General features: G+C 45.5%; 1 protein-coding gene across 6 annotated transcripts in view; it reads right to left on the reverse strand.

The window, feature by feature from the left end:
• Positions 1-12,708, reverse strand: part of KLF7 (KLF transcription factor 7) — a 113,700-nt gene extending 100,992 nt beyond the window's left edge. For 5 of the 6 annotated variants that reach the window (XR_013828631.1, XM_079923703.1, XM_079923701.1 and 2 more), the window contains exon 1: positions 12,150-12,708. Coding sequence is in view for 5 of the 6 variants with exons in the window: in XM_079923703.1 (XP_079779829.1) it covers positions 12,150-12,251 (102 nt within the window). In the remaining variant the exon portion in view is untranslated. The remainder of the gene's footprint in view (positions 1-12,149) is intronic. The other variant, XM_079923700.1, reaches the window with a different exon arrangement.
• Between the last annotated feature and the right edge of the window lie 2,363 nt (positions 12,709-15,071).

A 15,071-nucleotide genomic window follows, 5' to 3' on the forward strand; every position in this document is an offset into this window, starting at 1 on the left:
TAAACCTTCAACATGAGGAAATAATATTCGAGTTTTATAGCAGCATAGGCATGATTCTTCCCCCTCCCCCATAAAACTCGCAACATGGAACAACCACATCAAATTATTGCTTTTCAGAGGCCAATTCAAAAACACCCACTTTATCACAGAAAGAATATTCCTTGTGTATGTGATTGCTTCCATTATGTCTTATTTGAAGGGGGGAAATGAAATAAAAATCCTATCGGAGATATTTATAGATCTCATAAAACCTGATTCACTCTCATAAGCTGCTGTAAGCTCAGTCATCAGGTAAGGCAGAAAAGGCAGGTGTAGTAACCAGCACTGTATTATAGTATATGTGCCTAATTCTGGCTCGTAAAGAAAAATAACCGCATGCTGGAAAAACTTAAGGGAAGTAAGTCAGAAGTAAGACTGGAAAGAAAGGGAACGAGTTGGACATTTGTGTGAGCAAGTCAAGCAAATTCCAAGGATATCAAAGGGGGCTGAGTTTTGGGGACAATGGATATTGCTAGTATTTCCCCACTTCTACGCACCAGTGACTTCATGAGAGCTCTCTTGTGGGATGGATAAAGGAACACCATGTCCAATGCCCAGCATTCTCCCTGGCCTGGCCTTTCATCATTCACCTTCTCTTAGACATTCCAGAATCACTGGGATCTTAGAGAGACCAGTGATACTATTTAGAAAAAGAGCATTGTGTCACTCTGCACTGTTTTCAACAGGAGGAAGGATGGTTGAAAACGGAGAAGGAAAGAGCATTTGTTGAGTGGATGCCATGTACCAGACACTGGGGCAGAGAGCCAACATGCCTGCCCTTACCTAGGCATTATTAACTCCATTCCACTCATGACAGAATGAGACTCAGAGACATTAGGTGACTTTCTCAAGGTTCCAGCTCTGTCTGATTTCAAGGCCTCGTGTAATTTGACTACTACAAACACTACAACATTAAGGAGCCCTAGCACAACCCAGTTCTTTTTCAGATGAGAAAACCAAGGCCCAGAAAGAAGACAGACCAGAAAGCTGTTCAAACCCAAACAGTTCCACTGAGTCCCAGGCCATGACCTTTGGCTCTTGCCCTGGTGTCTCCTGCCTAACTAGGAGTCAGTATAAATGTAAAAATTTGGAGTCCTGAGCATACTGCCTGGGTTTGCATTCTGGCTCAACCACTTACAAGTTGTGTGACTTTAGGCAAAGTCATTTAATAACTCGAACCTCAATGTCTCCATCTGTAAAGTGGGGATAAGAAGAATATGTATCTCACAGGGTTGGTGTGAGGATTAAATGAAATGATGCACATAAAGTGCTCAGATGAGATCATCTCTAGGAAGTATTTGACAGATATTAGATATTATTATGATGCTTATTATGATAAGAGGCAGAATAGCCAAGTGGAAAAAAGGAAGAGGGAAGTGTGTTCCACCACTGGTTTTGCAACTCATTTGCTTTGCGGCCACATTAAGACAACTTGCTTAATCTTCCTCTGCCCCAATTTTCTCACCTCTGAACGGGAAATTCTGTAATACCTGTCCGTTCCTTAGTTACAAAAAGAATGTGCCGATGACAAGAGGTCCTGAGCAAAACACCCTGAGCCCTTAAGAAAAAAAGTTCAATACAGATGTTTGTTAGACTCTCACAAGCCAACATGAACATCTCCATCACAGAGGAAATCATATCTTGGTCCATATCAAAGAAAGCAAGGACCTTGATATAGGGAGGCAAATGCACAGGGGAGGGCTGAGCCATCTTGGAACGCAGAAAGCAAAGCCAGAGACGCAGTCTGTCATTGAGCAGCATCTCAGGGAGCTCACTGGAGAATCAGTCCTACACAGAGGCCTCCTCACAGAAGACATCCTTCACCCCTTAGGCAGGAACTGTGCTCTATTAACAGGCTCTACAGTGGCCATATGAACAAACACTAAGAGCTCAAAAGGTAGGGCTGGGGCAATCTATTTCCACTCCTTTGTGTGATGAGCGAATTTGCCGCCTCTCCAAAAATAAGAGCCAGCACTGTGACCACGCCATTGAATTCCTGCTACCTCGGCTCTGCAAGGTGAGTGTGAAAGCGGGGTCAGGAGCAGGCGGACACTTCCTTGCAGAGCAATTGCTCCACAGCTAATTGCCATTTTCACGGCCGGGTTGAGCTTTCCAAAAGATATCCTTCAACCCTAAGCTCTGAGCTCCTCTCATGATGTTCTCTCTTGCCAACCGTACCCCCATCAAAGACAGTTTATAGATGAAAGGATGTAGCTACAGTACATACATTTTTGCAAACATCACAGTTTGAAATAGAGGCATTTCTAAGGCTTCTTTGTGAACATCGCCACATGCCCACAGTCATTACCACAAGAGCTAAAGCCTTCTATGGATGAGGAGGCAGCCTCCTTGCCTGAATGTCCTCAGCGGCAATTCTTCCACAGTTTATTTTTGCTCCTCTTACTAGAAACATGGGTCCTTTGAAATTCTTTATAAACAGAGTCTACTTGCAAACAGTGAGGTCAGAAAGAAATATGTAGAGCTGCTACCTAATGCCTATCTGGCATCATCCAACAAATGTTTGTGCATGCATCCATCCCTTTAAAACCACAGAGCAGGCTGAGGTAAGTGGAAAATCATGGTCGAGAGCTTGCTGAGAATGAATTATTTGAAGCACGGCATGGTTGGAGTTTAATGCCCACCACCACAAAGGTACCAGAAATGGAATTTGACCAGGTTAAGCAAACCTCTAGTGGGTCATAGGAAATGTGAGCTAAATGAGAAACACTTTAGGGTAAGGGAAAGTAAAACAAGGAAGATGAAACAACACTTGGACAGTTGCTATTAACCGAGGAGCTGGATGAAGTACATCCACTGTCCTGCTTTATTATAAACCTCTATTACACTTAGATTCCAAGTTATACAAGAAATGAAATGTTTCCATATAAGTAGTAGCCACCTGCAACTCTGGTATCTCTGATATTAACCCTCTATAGATTAATGGCTCAAAGCCTTGGCTGCATATTGGAATCACCCAGAAGCTTTATAAAAACACTGAGGGAGTTCCCTGGTGGTGCAGTGGTTAAGAATCCACCTGCCAATGCAGAGGACGTGGGTTCCAGGAAGACCCCACATGCCGTGGAGCAACTAAGCCTGGGCGCCACAATTACTGAGCCTACGATCTAGAGCCCACGGGCCACAATTACTGAGCCCACATGCCACAACTATTGAAGCCTGCACGCCTAGAGCCCGTGCTCCGCAAGAAGAGAAGCCACCACAATGAGAAGCCCACACACTGCAACGAAGAGTAGCCCCTGCTCACTGCAACTAGAGAAAGCCCATGCACAGCAACGAAGACCCAAAGCAGCCAAAAATAAATAAATAAATAAACAAATAAAATAAATTTATAAAAAAACAAAAACAAAACGACACTGATACCTGGGTTCCACCCAAAGGAATACTGATTTAATTGGTCTGGGGTGCAGCCACAGTTGTGAACCATTACTACAGACATAGTCAAATCTTAAGTCACATCATTAAGCCCTAAATATCTATTGAGTATCTACCACGTGCAAGGCTTTCTAAGAACCTGAAGGGTTATGTATTAAAAGTTTATTATCAAAATTATAACCAAGGCATGGACTCTGCTCTAAATCATGCAACCTAACTGGAAAAATAAGGCAATGGGGGAAAAAAAAGAAAAGAAAAACTATACTACAGGACAAAACTGAAAAGCATCATGAGGAAGTAAAAAGTTCTACACAAGAGTATAGAAACAGCAGCAATTACTGTTGGCCAAGGGAAAGCGAGGGAGTTTCCTGGAAGATGTGGCAACCATCTGAAAGTTAAAGGATGGGTAGAATTTGGACAAAGAGACTCAAAGAGGAAGAAGAAGGAAAAGGCTGAAGGAAATGACATAAATGAAGAGAGAAGCAGGAAAAGTACAGTCATTCAATTTGGATGGCGGTTACCGCACATGGTAACAAAGGGGGAAACTTGTGACTACTACCTAGACCCAGTCTTGGAACATCGTGACTCTTAGACATTTGGCCTCATCGTATGTAAAAGAGGGCCCCCTTGACAGTTTGGAGCATGGTGATGGAGGCAGAAAGTCAGTCCAGCTGAGGTGATGGGGCTGCCCTGGGGCAATGGCAGAGCAAGAAGAAAGTGGTAGACCATGGTGACGTACTGTAAGAACCAAATCAATGGGATTTTTCAACCAATCAGAGTGAAGGGAAAGAGAGGAGCCAAAGATGGCTGGACCTTCAAACCTGGATCACAGAAGAAAGGTCAACTCAATAAAAGAAACAGGGAAGCCAGGAAAGGGAGGAAAGAAGTTGACGAGTTCAAGCTTTGGGACATATTCAGCTGAGGTCTTCATGGGACAACCCCAAAAGCCTTAAGTGTCAGCCCCAGGTTTCCAGTTCAAAAATGTGGGCCTGAAACTCAGGAAAATATTGGAGTTGGAGCTGTAGATTACAGCTTTGAAGAAATAAAGAAGTTGACGTGTTCAAGCTTTGGGACATATTCAGCTGAGGTCTTCATGGGACAACCCCAAAAGCCTTAAGTGTCAGCCCCAGGTTTCCAGTTCAAAAATGTGGGCCTGAAACTCAGGAAAATATTGGAGTTGGAGCTGTAGATTACAGCTTTGAAGAAATAAAGAAGTCTCCATTTGGGAAGAAATCTTCAGTTTCTAAGATCTTAGAGGTGAAACCAATCTGTGAGCCAAGTTTCAAGAGAGAATTTTCACCATCATAACTATACTAGAGATTGGGTGGAGAAGGGCCAAAAGTCACTGAGCAGAGTGAAGAGCACCATGCGTTTCCTTTCCTCACTAGGGACACTGAAAATTGAGCCTTGGCTTCACCCTCCCACCCCATAAGGACTTTTTAAAAACCGCACAGAAGTTGTCTCTCTTCCCAACTGCTTATCACAATGTGCAATGTTTTTTGTTTAAATTTGTAAAACATTACAACCTCACTGCCCATCCAACCCTCTCAAGAAATTTTAAAACACTTCAAAAGAGATTTTTCTGAATTGGCACATGATAACTGCTACAGTTTCATGCAGTCCCTTTGTTGGCAAGTTGTCAGAGACAAAGCATTTCAAAACTTCGCATTTGACGCTTTCCACATAAAACCCCAGTTCTATCAACCATCCAACTCCCTACCGCATACATCTCAATGCACCCTTCTTACTCTCGCTCCGTTTGTTATCATTTAAGTGACAGCACTTTTTTTCATAAGGCTGGAGTTGCAATTGGGGGCTTTTATTTTGTTTTTTCAGTACAGTGTACATTTTCCAGGTTACCACACATTATTAAAAATGGAAAAGAGATTAAATTACACACATAAGCTTTCTCCAAGATATTCAATATCTTGGTTTAGGGCCCAGACAATTCAAAAATTCCACGTACTAGTATTGTTCAAAGTAAAATGGGGGTTTTCTTGCTTCCCTTTAAGGGGAGAGGGGGAAAGAGAGAGGAGGAAAGATGAGAAGTGACTCAAAGTATATTCAGAACAGTGTGATGAAAAGCAAGCAAACTGATTTGGGCATCTGAAAGAGTACTGGGCCTGGGACCACCATCCATGTTAACAACAGCTGGGTGACCTTGGAAGGTTCAATGCTTCATCTGGCTTCAACAATCATTTGGTCCTAGCCTAGTGTTTTAGAGTTAAAGAAACAAAGACCCTTTCAGGATTTGAAATTCTAAAATTCTCTGGGTCTAGCTTTGGTACAAGGCCTGGGGCTTGACTTTCAATATGACCTCAGGAAATGTCAATAAACCCATATTCAGAAATAGATATTGCATATGGCTCTACATTAATTATTTTAATTACCTATAATCATTTCCGAATGACACAGACATGGATGCTGTTTCCTGGTCATTATGGACATGCGTATTCATTCACACTGTCGACTCATCTGCCCTAAAAGGGCCACCAGCCCCATTACACCATTAGCTAAAAAAGCCTAAGAAAATTTAGTAAATCTCAAGTATGTTTTATAAACAAGGTTGTAACGAGGTGGGTAAGCACAGAGAGGCATGGGTCAGTGTTCAAATACTGGACTTAAAATCTCTTTTTTTTTTGGCAACTGTGTTCTAATACTGTATTACTTAATTCTGAACATGCTCACTCTCCCCTACTGAAGTCAAGCTCATAGAGGGCAGAACTATATCCAATTCAAATTCGCATCACCCAAACAGTATTTTGCACATAACCAGAGCAAAGGAATGAAGTACTGGCGGTGAGATATTTTCCATATTTTAATATAAACAGAGAAAAGCCCACAAGGTGTGACTGACTGCCTCTACCAGCTCAGAGGCATGACCAATCTTAGGTAAAAGCCTGTTCCAGTAATGCTCAGTCAGGAATGGTATCACTATGAAATCAGAAGTCACTCCCACCTCAAGCAGGCTGATTCCGGACTGATCACAAAGCTGCTGCCGACCCCCCGCTGTCCATCTCTATGTCACGCATGTGGTGGATGGGGCAGCTGGAAGCTGCTCTAATGGAGAGTGCAACGGACACAATACACTTAGCAGGACCAAGTTCTCAGGGTCACAGCAAAATGCCAAGTGAGGAAAACAAAAAGGATTCAAGGCAGGAGAAATGATTCTCCAAATTAGCAGCAGAAAATGAAGGCCAAGGAACAAGAAGGGAGAGGAACAAGATCATGACCGATCTTAGGTAAAAGCCTGCTCCAGTAATGCGATATTTGATTTGGGGAACACTTAAATTAAACTAAGTAAGGATAGCTTCTCACGCGGGTGCTCTAAAATGAGCACACAATGTAACTGGGAGGAGGAGTGTTTCTTAACTTGTGGATGTTGCATGTAACATTAATGATTAGATGCTGCATCTTGCTCCACCGACTTTAACACCATTAGTACTTATAGAGCTTCCTAATCACTGTACTAGGTAAGATTTGGCAATTTGGGTTAAAATATTTCCACCTGTTTATGCTAAGCAAGCACTCAGCTAATTTGGGGAAACAAAGGGGTTTATTTGTAGAGAGATAAATCTCCACCCCTCACCCTTCTGGCACCGCTCAGGTTACGTTGGGGAGCTGTCCTAAACTTTCAGCAAATCCCAATTCCAAACATACATGCTAACTGATAGATTGAGTGAACCGGAATCACAGAGGCGTTCTCTGCATTCACCAATCATGGAGTCCAGCAAAGGTGATTTAAAACCCCTTGCACGCTACTGACAAACTGCAGAGATAGCGGGTGTCTGCCACCCGATCTGGCCAGCTATCCCATCAACATGAGCCAGTTCGGACTGGCCAGAGGAAACTGTCTTCTCTCCCAAATAAGCACACAGTGATTAAAGAAGACTGCATTGCCTTCTCGTACTCAAAAAGTTAAAATACAGGAATTCTCTGAAGGGAGAAGAATCTGAAGATTTATAAGAGAATGGCTACTGAAAGCTCCATTAGGACCTTCTCTAAACTATTCCCGTTCAAGTGGAGAGGCAAATAGCCCCCACTGGCATTTATATTTAGAATGGGCTGGGAGAGAGGAAGAGCACATTTTGAACGCTGAAGGTCTCTGACATACCCATACATAAATCATTTCAGGGTGAGGTGTCACATCTTCTGCTCTGCCCTTTAAATGGATTGGACCCCAACATCACATCCTCCTCAGGGTAGGGAGTGGGGGTGGGAGTTTCATGGAGAACAAAGAAGTCACCACTTCCTTTATCCCCCCAACTAAAGACAGATGTAGTAAAAACATCTGCGTTGTAACATTCACTCACTTCAAAATACCAAACTGCAAACAGGTAGACTGAGTGATAATGTTTGAGAATCCCTAAATCTACACAAAGATGTATCTATTAAAAAGAACATGGAAATTAAAATTAAAAAGAACATGGAAAGGCCAACTGTGTGATAGATGGCATTCACATGTGCTTTCATTTGTAAAGCTACATTTATTGAGTGACTGCATCCTTATTTAGAAAATCTGGAGAACAGGGGCAGTTCTGATTTTTTTTTCATCTATCAAGTCACTGTTTCAAATTTAAAAAAAAATAGAGTTATGGTAACTAAAGAGCACACAAATCACATACAAAAAAGAAAAAAAAAAAAGCCAGCTATTTTATCCTTTCAGTGTGGTTAGCAAGGCTCCTTTGTGTCTACAAATTTCCCTGGGTGGTGCTGTTGCCAAGAAATTCTAATTCATGACAAGGTTTTCTGCAAATTGGGGACAGAGGCAAACCTGCGGATGCAGGGACCCTACAGTTTGCTTTGTCTTTCTGGCTGAGACAGCACCAGGCTGCTCGGGCCTGTAGAAGGCAGTGCAAAGGCAAGATCCCAACATAGGAGAAGCGATGTAGCTCACAGATCAAATCCCATCCCTTGCACCATGAGGCTGTTCTTGGCAGGCAACCATTTTTGTAAGTTGTCCCCTAGAGATGCTTCATACCAAAGGCCCTTGTAAAAAGTGTTTCAGGGTGCCTGAAACCAAGATGAAATTGCAGTGTTATGGGGACGCTGTAGTTCTTACAGTAGCCAAGTATGCCATTAGTTTAAAACAATGGGGGAATGGGGGAGGAGGGAGGAATGTTCTATGATTTATTTATTTGTTTCCAGTAGCAGTGGAAAATTTTCTCTGAGCAAAAAGGAGGCCTGAAACTGACCCCATCTGCCAATTATGAATCAGCATTAACAACAAGCATAATTCCATAAGAGTTTTCAAGTAAACATACCATGCTCCTCAATGGCATGAAGCAAAGCTAAGTGCAAATAGACTTAGAACATCATTACTTGACCTGCACTCATGAAATAGCAGTCTAGGTATAAAGAATATATCCAAATTCTAAAAGTCTTTGTAGCTTCCCAAAGAAAAATAACCATCAGTATTGTACCAAATCCTCTTTTATTTCCCAAGTCAGCAGTGGGTCCAGAAAAATCATGATTTCTAATGGCAACAAAACTCATGAATGGGTCCCCCTTTATCCATCATCAAGTGGTACCCTATACGCTACTCTTAGTTTCTGTCCTACCTTTGACTTTTTCCTACTTTTCCTCAGACAGCTCTTGGAAATTTTCCTTCAAGTTTCCAAAGAGCTTAAGGCTGGTAGCCTTAAGAGTTGTGCGTCAGCTGAATTCCATAAAATAACAGACCACATAAGCACAGTGTAATTTACAGTTATATGACAGGCAGGGATGATGTTACTTGGGCCAAATGCTTAAGTATGCAGTCAGAGCCCAGGAATGGAGAGCTGTTAATGTAGGATGTCCATCTGGATTTAAAAATTACACCAACAATGGTTTTCATAGTTGGAGCTGTATGAGGCTCAGACAATATTGCCCAAAAACCCAATGTCAAAATGACGACCCCTGTGACAGGAGGGCCATGACAAGCTCACTGACTATTAAGCAGAACTATTATCCCAGACTTGAGTTTAAAATAAAAACTCCAAAGAGTCCATCCTTAATTTTCAAATGCACAGATGGTCTTGAGTTTAACATCCAAGCCACTCTGTTTCTTACGAATCAAATCAAGACTACTGGAATCTCTGGACTTCGCTCATCTCCTCAAGGTACACTGTTCACTTTCAGAAGTACATCTAATAACTGCTCCTCATTTGACCTCTAAAATCTGATTACCCCAGAGCATCAGGAAACTTCCTCCTGCCTGGGGTTCTTTGTAGCAACCTTCTTGAGCTGATTTGAGCACAGGAGCCTTAAAATTTCACCATGTGATGGTTGATTTAGAACCAACAGTTGCATATAACCACACTCCCCTCCTTTATACTCAGAAGAGGCAAGAGGGAGGGGGCAGGTAGAGGGAGGAAGGAAGAGACAGAGGTTGGAGGTTATGTCATCAGCATGAACTGGGAGGCACAGTCACCTTTACAGAAAGCATTTGTGACTACAGAGCCCACAGAAGAAAGCTCCTTGGAACGATGTCTCATGTAGGACCGCGTCCTCACAAGTTATGTTTCAGTATGGATTACGAGCATGCCTCTGAAAGAGCTTGGCAAAGGGTTTTAAGCTGAGGGCAGTTGGCAGTAGGAGAGGATTAACGCAAGAAACAGGGGGGTGAAAATTTATTTGCCCACAGATACAAACTAAGCTAGAGATGCCCTGAAGGAGGTGAGATGAAGGATGAGGTGGGTGGGAAGCGGAGAAGGCTTCTAAGGAAACAAAAGATCCAGTACATCCTCTAATTATCAAACCAATGATGTTTCTTTACAGATCTAGACCTTCTCAAGGATGCTCTAACCAGATCTAGAAAAGCAGGTTTCCTCTGGAGAGGCCTTCCCCCAAAGCAGGCTTTACTACTGTGAAATCTTGAACCAAACAAAGTTGTGTGATTCATCAGGAGGGAACGTTGTAACAAATAAAGCCAACTTTCTTCCCTCCAACCCTGCTTAACAGTTAGTCACAAACAAGGGCTGCCTTGGGCAGGCTGACTAAATCAACAGATTCTCTTCCCTAACCTGTCTAGACAGTTGTTAATAGGCAACCGATTCAACACCAGTGGGCTGACAGTGTGAAATGAAGACTATTTCAGAAAATGAAATTCTGGCAACCTTTTGGTTTAATTAGCATGTGAAATAAAAGCAGGAAAATGCTCTAGTGAGACCCTTCGTGAGATAGTCTCATCAAGGATGGGGGAAAGGATGCACTGGAGAAATGCCTTCTGCTAGAAACATGTGAGCTGTGCGTGCATTTAGGGAAAGACAAAGTCAAACACATCTGCCAGCATCCTTGGGCAGGAATGTATGTGTGGAAGCACAGACACCAGAGGCCAGTACCTGGAGAAACTCCAGCCTCGAAATCAGGGGAGAACAGCAACTAGCAACAATGGTACACAGGATAGGCTCCTTATACCACAAGCCAAACCTCACTCGCTAAAGCAGCAACTGTTACATCCCAGGCTCAAACTGGCAAATCCCGCTTTGTATCCTGTCGGAGGAAATTCAGCCGTTCATTAGCCTTAACAAGCTGCTGTCACGGAGCAGAGAAGTTACATGAGCAGCCACACACCAAGCCTCCTGCCGCCCGCCCCAAGGGCAAGCACGTTTCTCCCAGACGGATTGTGCACGTTCACACTTCCAATGTGCAAATCCGAACTGTCTTCTTGCACGTTCCATGATGCACACTGTAGAATTCTGAAAGAATGTTCGTGTCCCTCCATCCCCACCCACCATCTTTCCTGCAGAATGTCCCCTCAGCAGCTCCTAATCCTTACTGAGAAAACCACTGTTTCCGCAGCAGATCTCGCACTTTCCACTAACCAGCACTTTCTTTATTCCACTTCACAAAGCCCAGTGAACTTGTCACCAGCCCCGCTTCCCCCTCACTGGGACGCCTAGCCAACTTGGCATCGGTGCCCTTCAGCATCTTAGGAGTTTCTTGACTAGTCCTCTAAAACAAAGTCAGAGGCATGGAAGCACACACCACCCTTTGTCGGAGGTTGTGCTAAGTGGAGAGGCACACCAAACGAAAGAGAAGCAAGGACACCCACAGACGGTGTTCTCCTTCCGAAGACACCGCACTGGGGAAACCTACAATGCACGGTCAGCATGAGATAGACACATCTTCCCATCCTCTTCCGAGATATCTTTGAGTATCCTTTTATCACTGGGCTCCTCTTCCTTCTGCCCAGCTTCTAATCTCAAAATCAAGTTCCTATTCTTTACTGATACTCGCTAATTACTAGGAAAACACTCCGCTTTGCTCCTACCCCCTCCCCCCCATCTGACGGTCGTTAGCACCAGTTGAAAGAGATGAACCTGATTTAAGGTACCAAGGAGGTAGAGCTCGTGCATGTAGGGACGCGGTACCCGTCTGTGATGGCTCGTAAAGCCCCAAACCACCTTCCCACCCGGCTCCTCCGAACCCCAGAAGTTAGGCAGGTCTCTGCTGGGGGGCAGTGAGCCGCACAACGTGTGCGCAAGGATGTGTGTTGGTGACTGAAACGCAGGCAGCTCCGACCGGCCGCTCAGCTCAGCACACTAAGGGGTTAGGGGGTGGGTGGAGAGGTAAGCAGATGACTGTTTCCGAAAACATTTTAAACAACAGACAGCCAAAAAGGGGGGGGGGGAATTAAACAAACGAACAAACAAAATTCAACCCCAAGCCCACACCAACGCAGCCCCTGCGTCTCCGCCGCCACCACACGATTTACACAAGTAATTTAAATCATTCACCTGCTGCCAGGTCTCCTCCAGGGATGGCAAAGCTGAGAAGTAGCCGGTGTCGTGGACAAGTTGTAGCTCCTGGAATATACTATAACTAGCCAACACGTCCATGCTGCTGCTGCCGGGCAAAACGGGAGGAGAAACCCTCCCCCGAACACAGTTGGGTCTGTTTGTTTGTCAGTCTGTCTGGCTCACCCCCCAAGGAGGCAGACATCCAGTGGCCCTTTTGTTTTGTTTTGTTTCAGTCAACTAAAAAGGAAAAAAAAAAAAAAAATCAATGCAGAAGAGAGGGAGAGAGGAGGTGAGAGAGGAGAGACTGAGTGGGGTGGATGGAGAGAGGCATCCAGCGTGTACAGTGCAGACGGCTGCCAGGAAAAGGGGACTTCACGGGAGTAACAATTCCCTTCCAGGGCTCTAATCACTCCAGCTCGTGGATCAGGAAGGGGGATGCAAACTCACTGACACGAAGCTGCCATCTATTTCTGCAGCGCTGTTCGCTCCTAATGCAATCTTTGCTCTTTATTTTGGGAGGTGGCATTTTTTTTTTTCTCGCGATCGCTTCTCTCCCCCTCTTTCCTTCCCTCCCCACCCCCACCCCCATCCTTGCTAGTTTGTAGTCTCTCCCCCCCCTCCTCCTTTTCTCCTCCTCCTGCTCTTCCCCCTCCCCAAACTCCCTCCCTCCGCCCGGCTCTCCGCGCAGCCGTGGGATCTCGGAGGAGGGCGTCCATTAGGCCGCGTGTGACCATGTATGGTAAACAGGGGGCTCATGAAGTCACTGAGGACCAATGGGAAGCGTGGAGCAGGGCCTGGGGCGGGGCTTGGCCCTGGCGGCGGGCGCGGATTGGCACGCTGCGAATCTCCCTGCTGCCTTACAAGGCGGTGCGAGGCGAGCTATTTTTAGAGGGCTATATAAGGGGGCTGAAGAGGCCGTGCGGCGCCCGGGGAGCGCGAGCGCGAGGGATTGGGAGGGTCGCGGCGACACTTGCACCGGCTCCCGGTACGCTGAGGCGACTGGGCTCGGGCCGCACACCGGCCTCCGACCTTCGCTTGGGTGCCAGGTGGAGCCCCAGGCGGCCGGAGCCTGCGCCCCTCAGAGGGGAGAGGGTCGCGTATCGCCGTTCTGGCGTGGACGCGGCCGGTTAGGAGGTGAAAGTCCAGAATGCGGGGTCAGGATGCCTCCCGGAGGAAGAGCGAGGCGCGAGAACGAGGAAGCCGGCATGGGGAGGAGGGCAGGTCACTTCCCACTCCGCCTCCCTTCTAGGCCCGAGGGCAGGGAACCGCGAGGGCGGGGCAGCGCAAACGAGTTCCTCACTTCCTCAGAAATAAACCAGGGGGTTGGGAGGAGGGCGGAAGAAAGAAAAAGTCACCAAAAGCCCCTTCACGAATTCCCCACAGGCTGCCAGGGTGCCGAGAAGAAGCGCCAGAGGAGGAAGCGCCACACAATGGAGCAGAACAAAGGGGAATGCGCGAAAACAGCGGCGGGGGCCCGCCTTGCGCGCCTCGCGCAGGCCCCGCCCCCAGCCCCGCCGGCGCCCCAGTGCGTGCCGCCGCGCCCCGCCCCACCCCGCCCGCCCAGCCTTCTGAGCCGACGCCGGGGACCGGGCGGGGGTCAGCCTCGCAGTTAGAGTTGATTGGAACTGGACGTTTTGCTGGGGAGTGTGTTAAAGACAATAGAGGGAATCCTTGTAGACGTGGGGTGCAGGCAGGAGCCGGCAACTTGCTTGGGGGCTTAAACGTGAGACTTCCCATGCGGCTTGGAGAGAGGGTGTCCGTCTGCCTAGCTGCGGTGGTGAGAGGAGGACCTGAATTGCGCTATGGCGCTGACATATAGAGATGTATAGATAGAGAGCCTATTATCTCTTAGCTGAACTACGCACGTTGTGAGGGTTGACCGGTTGTTTGCTTGACCTTAAATGGTTAGTGTGGTTAAAGCTTCCCCAAAATGCAGTGTGAGCTGAACTTCCACTTTTGGAATGATTGCAGAATTTGGTACTTATTCTGAAATGAGAAACTTAAATTCAACTCATAATGGAAGAAACACATCCACCTTAATCGCCCTTCTCAGCTGTCTCTCCTTCTGACTATGTGGGACTCCATATCACAATATTTCGAAAGTTCTACTTTATAGAACAAACACAGTTTGAAGTTCAGTATTTGCCAGGGGAAATTAAACGGGAATTATTGAGTTGAGGAAAGTCTAGTTTATTTGCTTTTTGATGTCTGGAATTCTGTTGGTCAGATCTCCAGCATCCAGTGTATAATTGGTGAATGTACTGTAAGTGTGTGTGCATGGAATGTACAAGGATCTTGGTACATTTAGCATTATGTATTATACACATTCGTGGTGCTAGGGGATAAATGGTATGAAAAGGGTAAAAGTCCTACACGAATAAAGTGATATTATGATAGCACACATATAAGTGCCAGTATGAGAAGTCTGCGTGGGCCTTTCCCAGAAGTAGAAAACCATTTAGAGCCATCACATACCAATTAATGCATTAACTTGATCTTGATGGCCATTGATACTGCCACTTACTACTGTGTGACTTTGAGCAAATTACTGGCTCAAACCCTCTGGCTACCCTTCTCAGACACAGGAAAAGTGGTATCTGCCTTGCCTGATTGTTATGAACAATCAAAATGTTATAATGTTTGTTAACTCACCTAGCATAGTGTATCTGGTGCTAATAGGTGAATACTAAATGTTGGCCATCATTATCTCCTGACTTTAGCTGAGTAAATTAAATAATATCTGAACCCATCAGACTTGTAGGGGGATATACCAGTCTTAGAGAAGAAGAATGTAGAAACCTCTTGCCAGTTTGGAATAAGGTCTGCCCCTGCAACCCAACATGCTATCCTGATTGTGTGTGGGGATGGGGAAGAGATCACTGACAAGTACTGGGGCAGAAGACATGTTCAGGAGTAATA

This window comes from Stenella coeruleoalba (genome assembly GCF_951394435.1).
Source record: "Stenella coeruleoalba genome assembly, chromosome: 6".
NCBI lineage: Eukaryota > Metazoa > Chordata > Mammalia > Artiodactyla > Delphinidae > Stenella > Stenella coeruleoalba.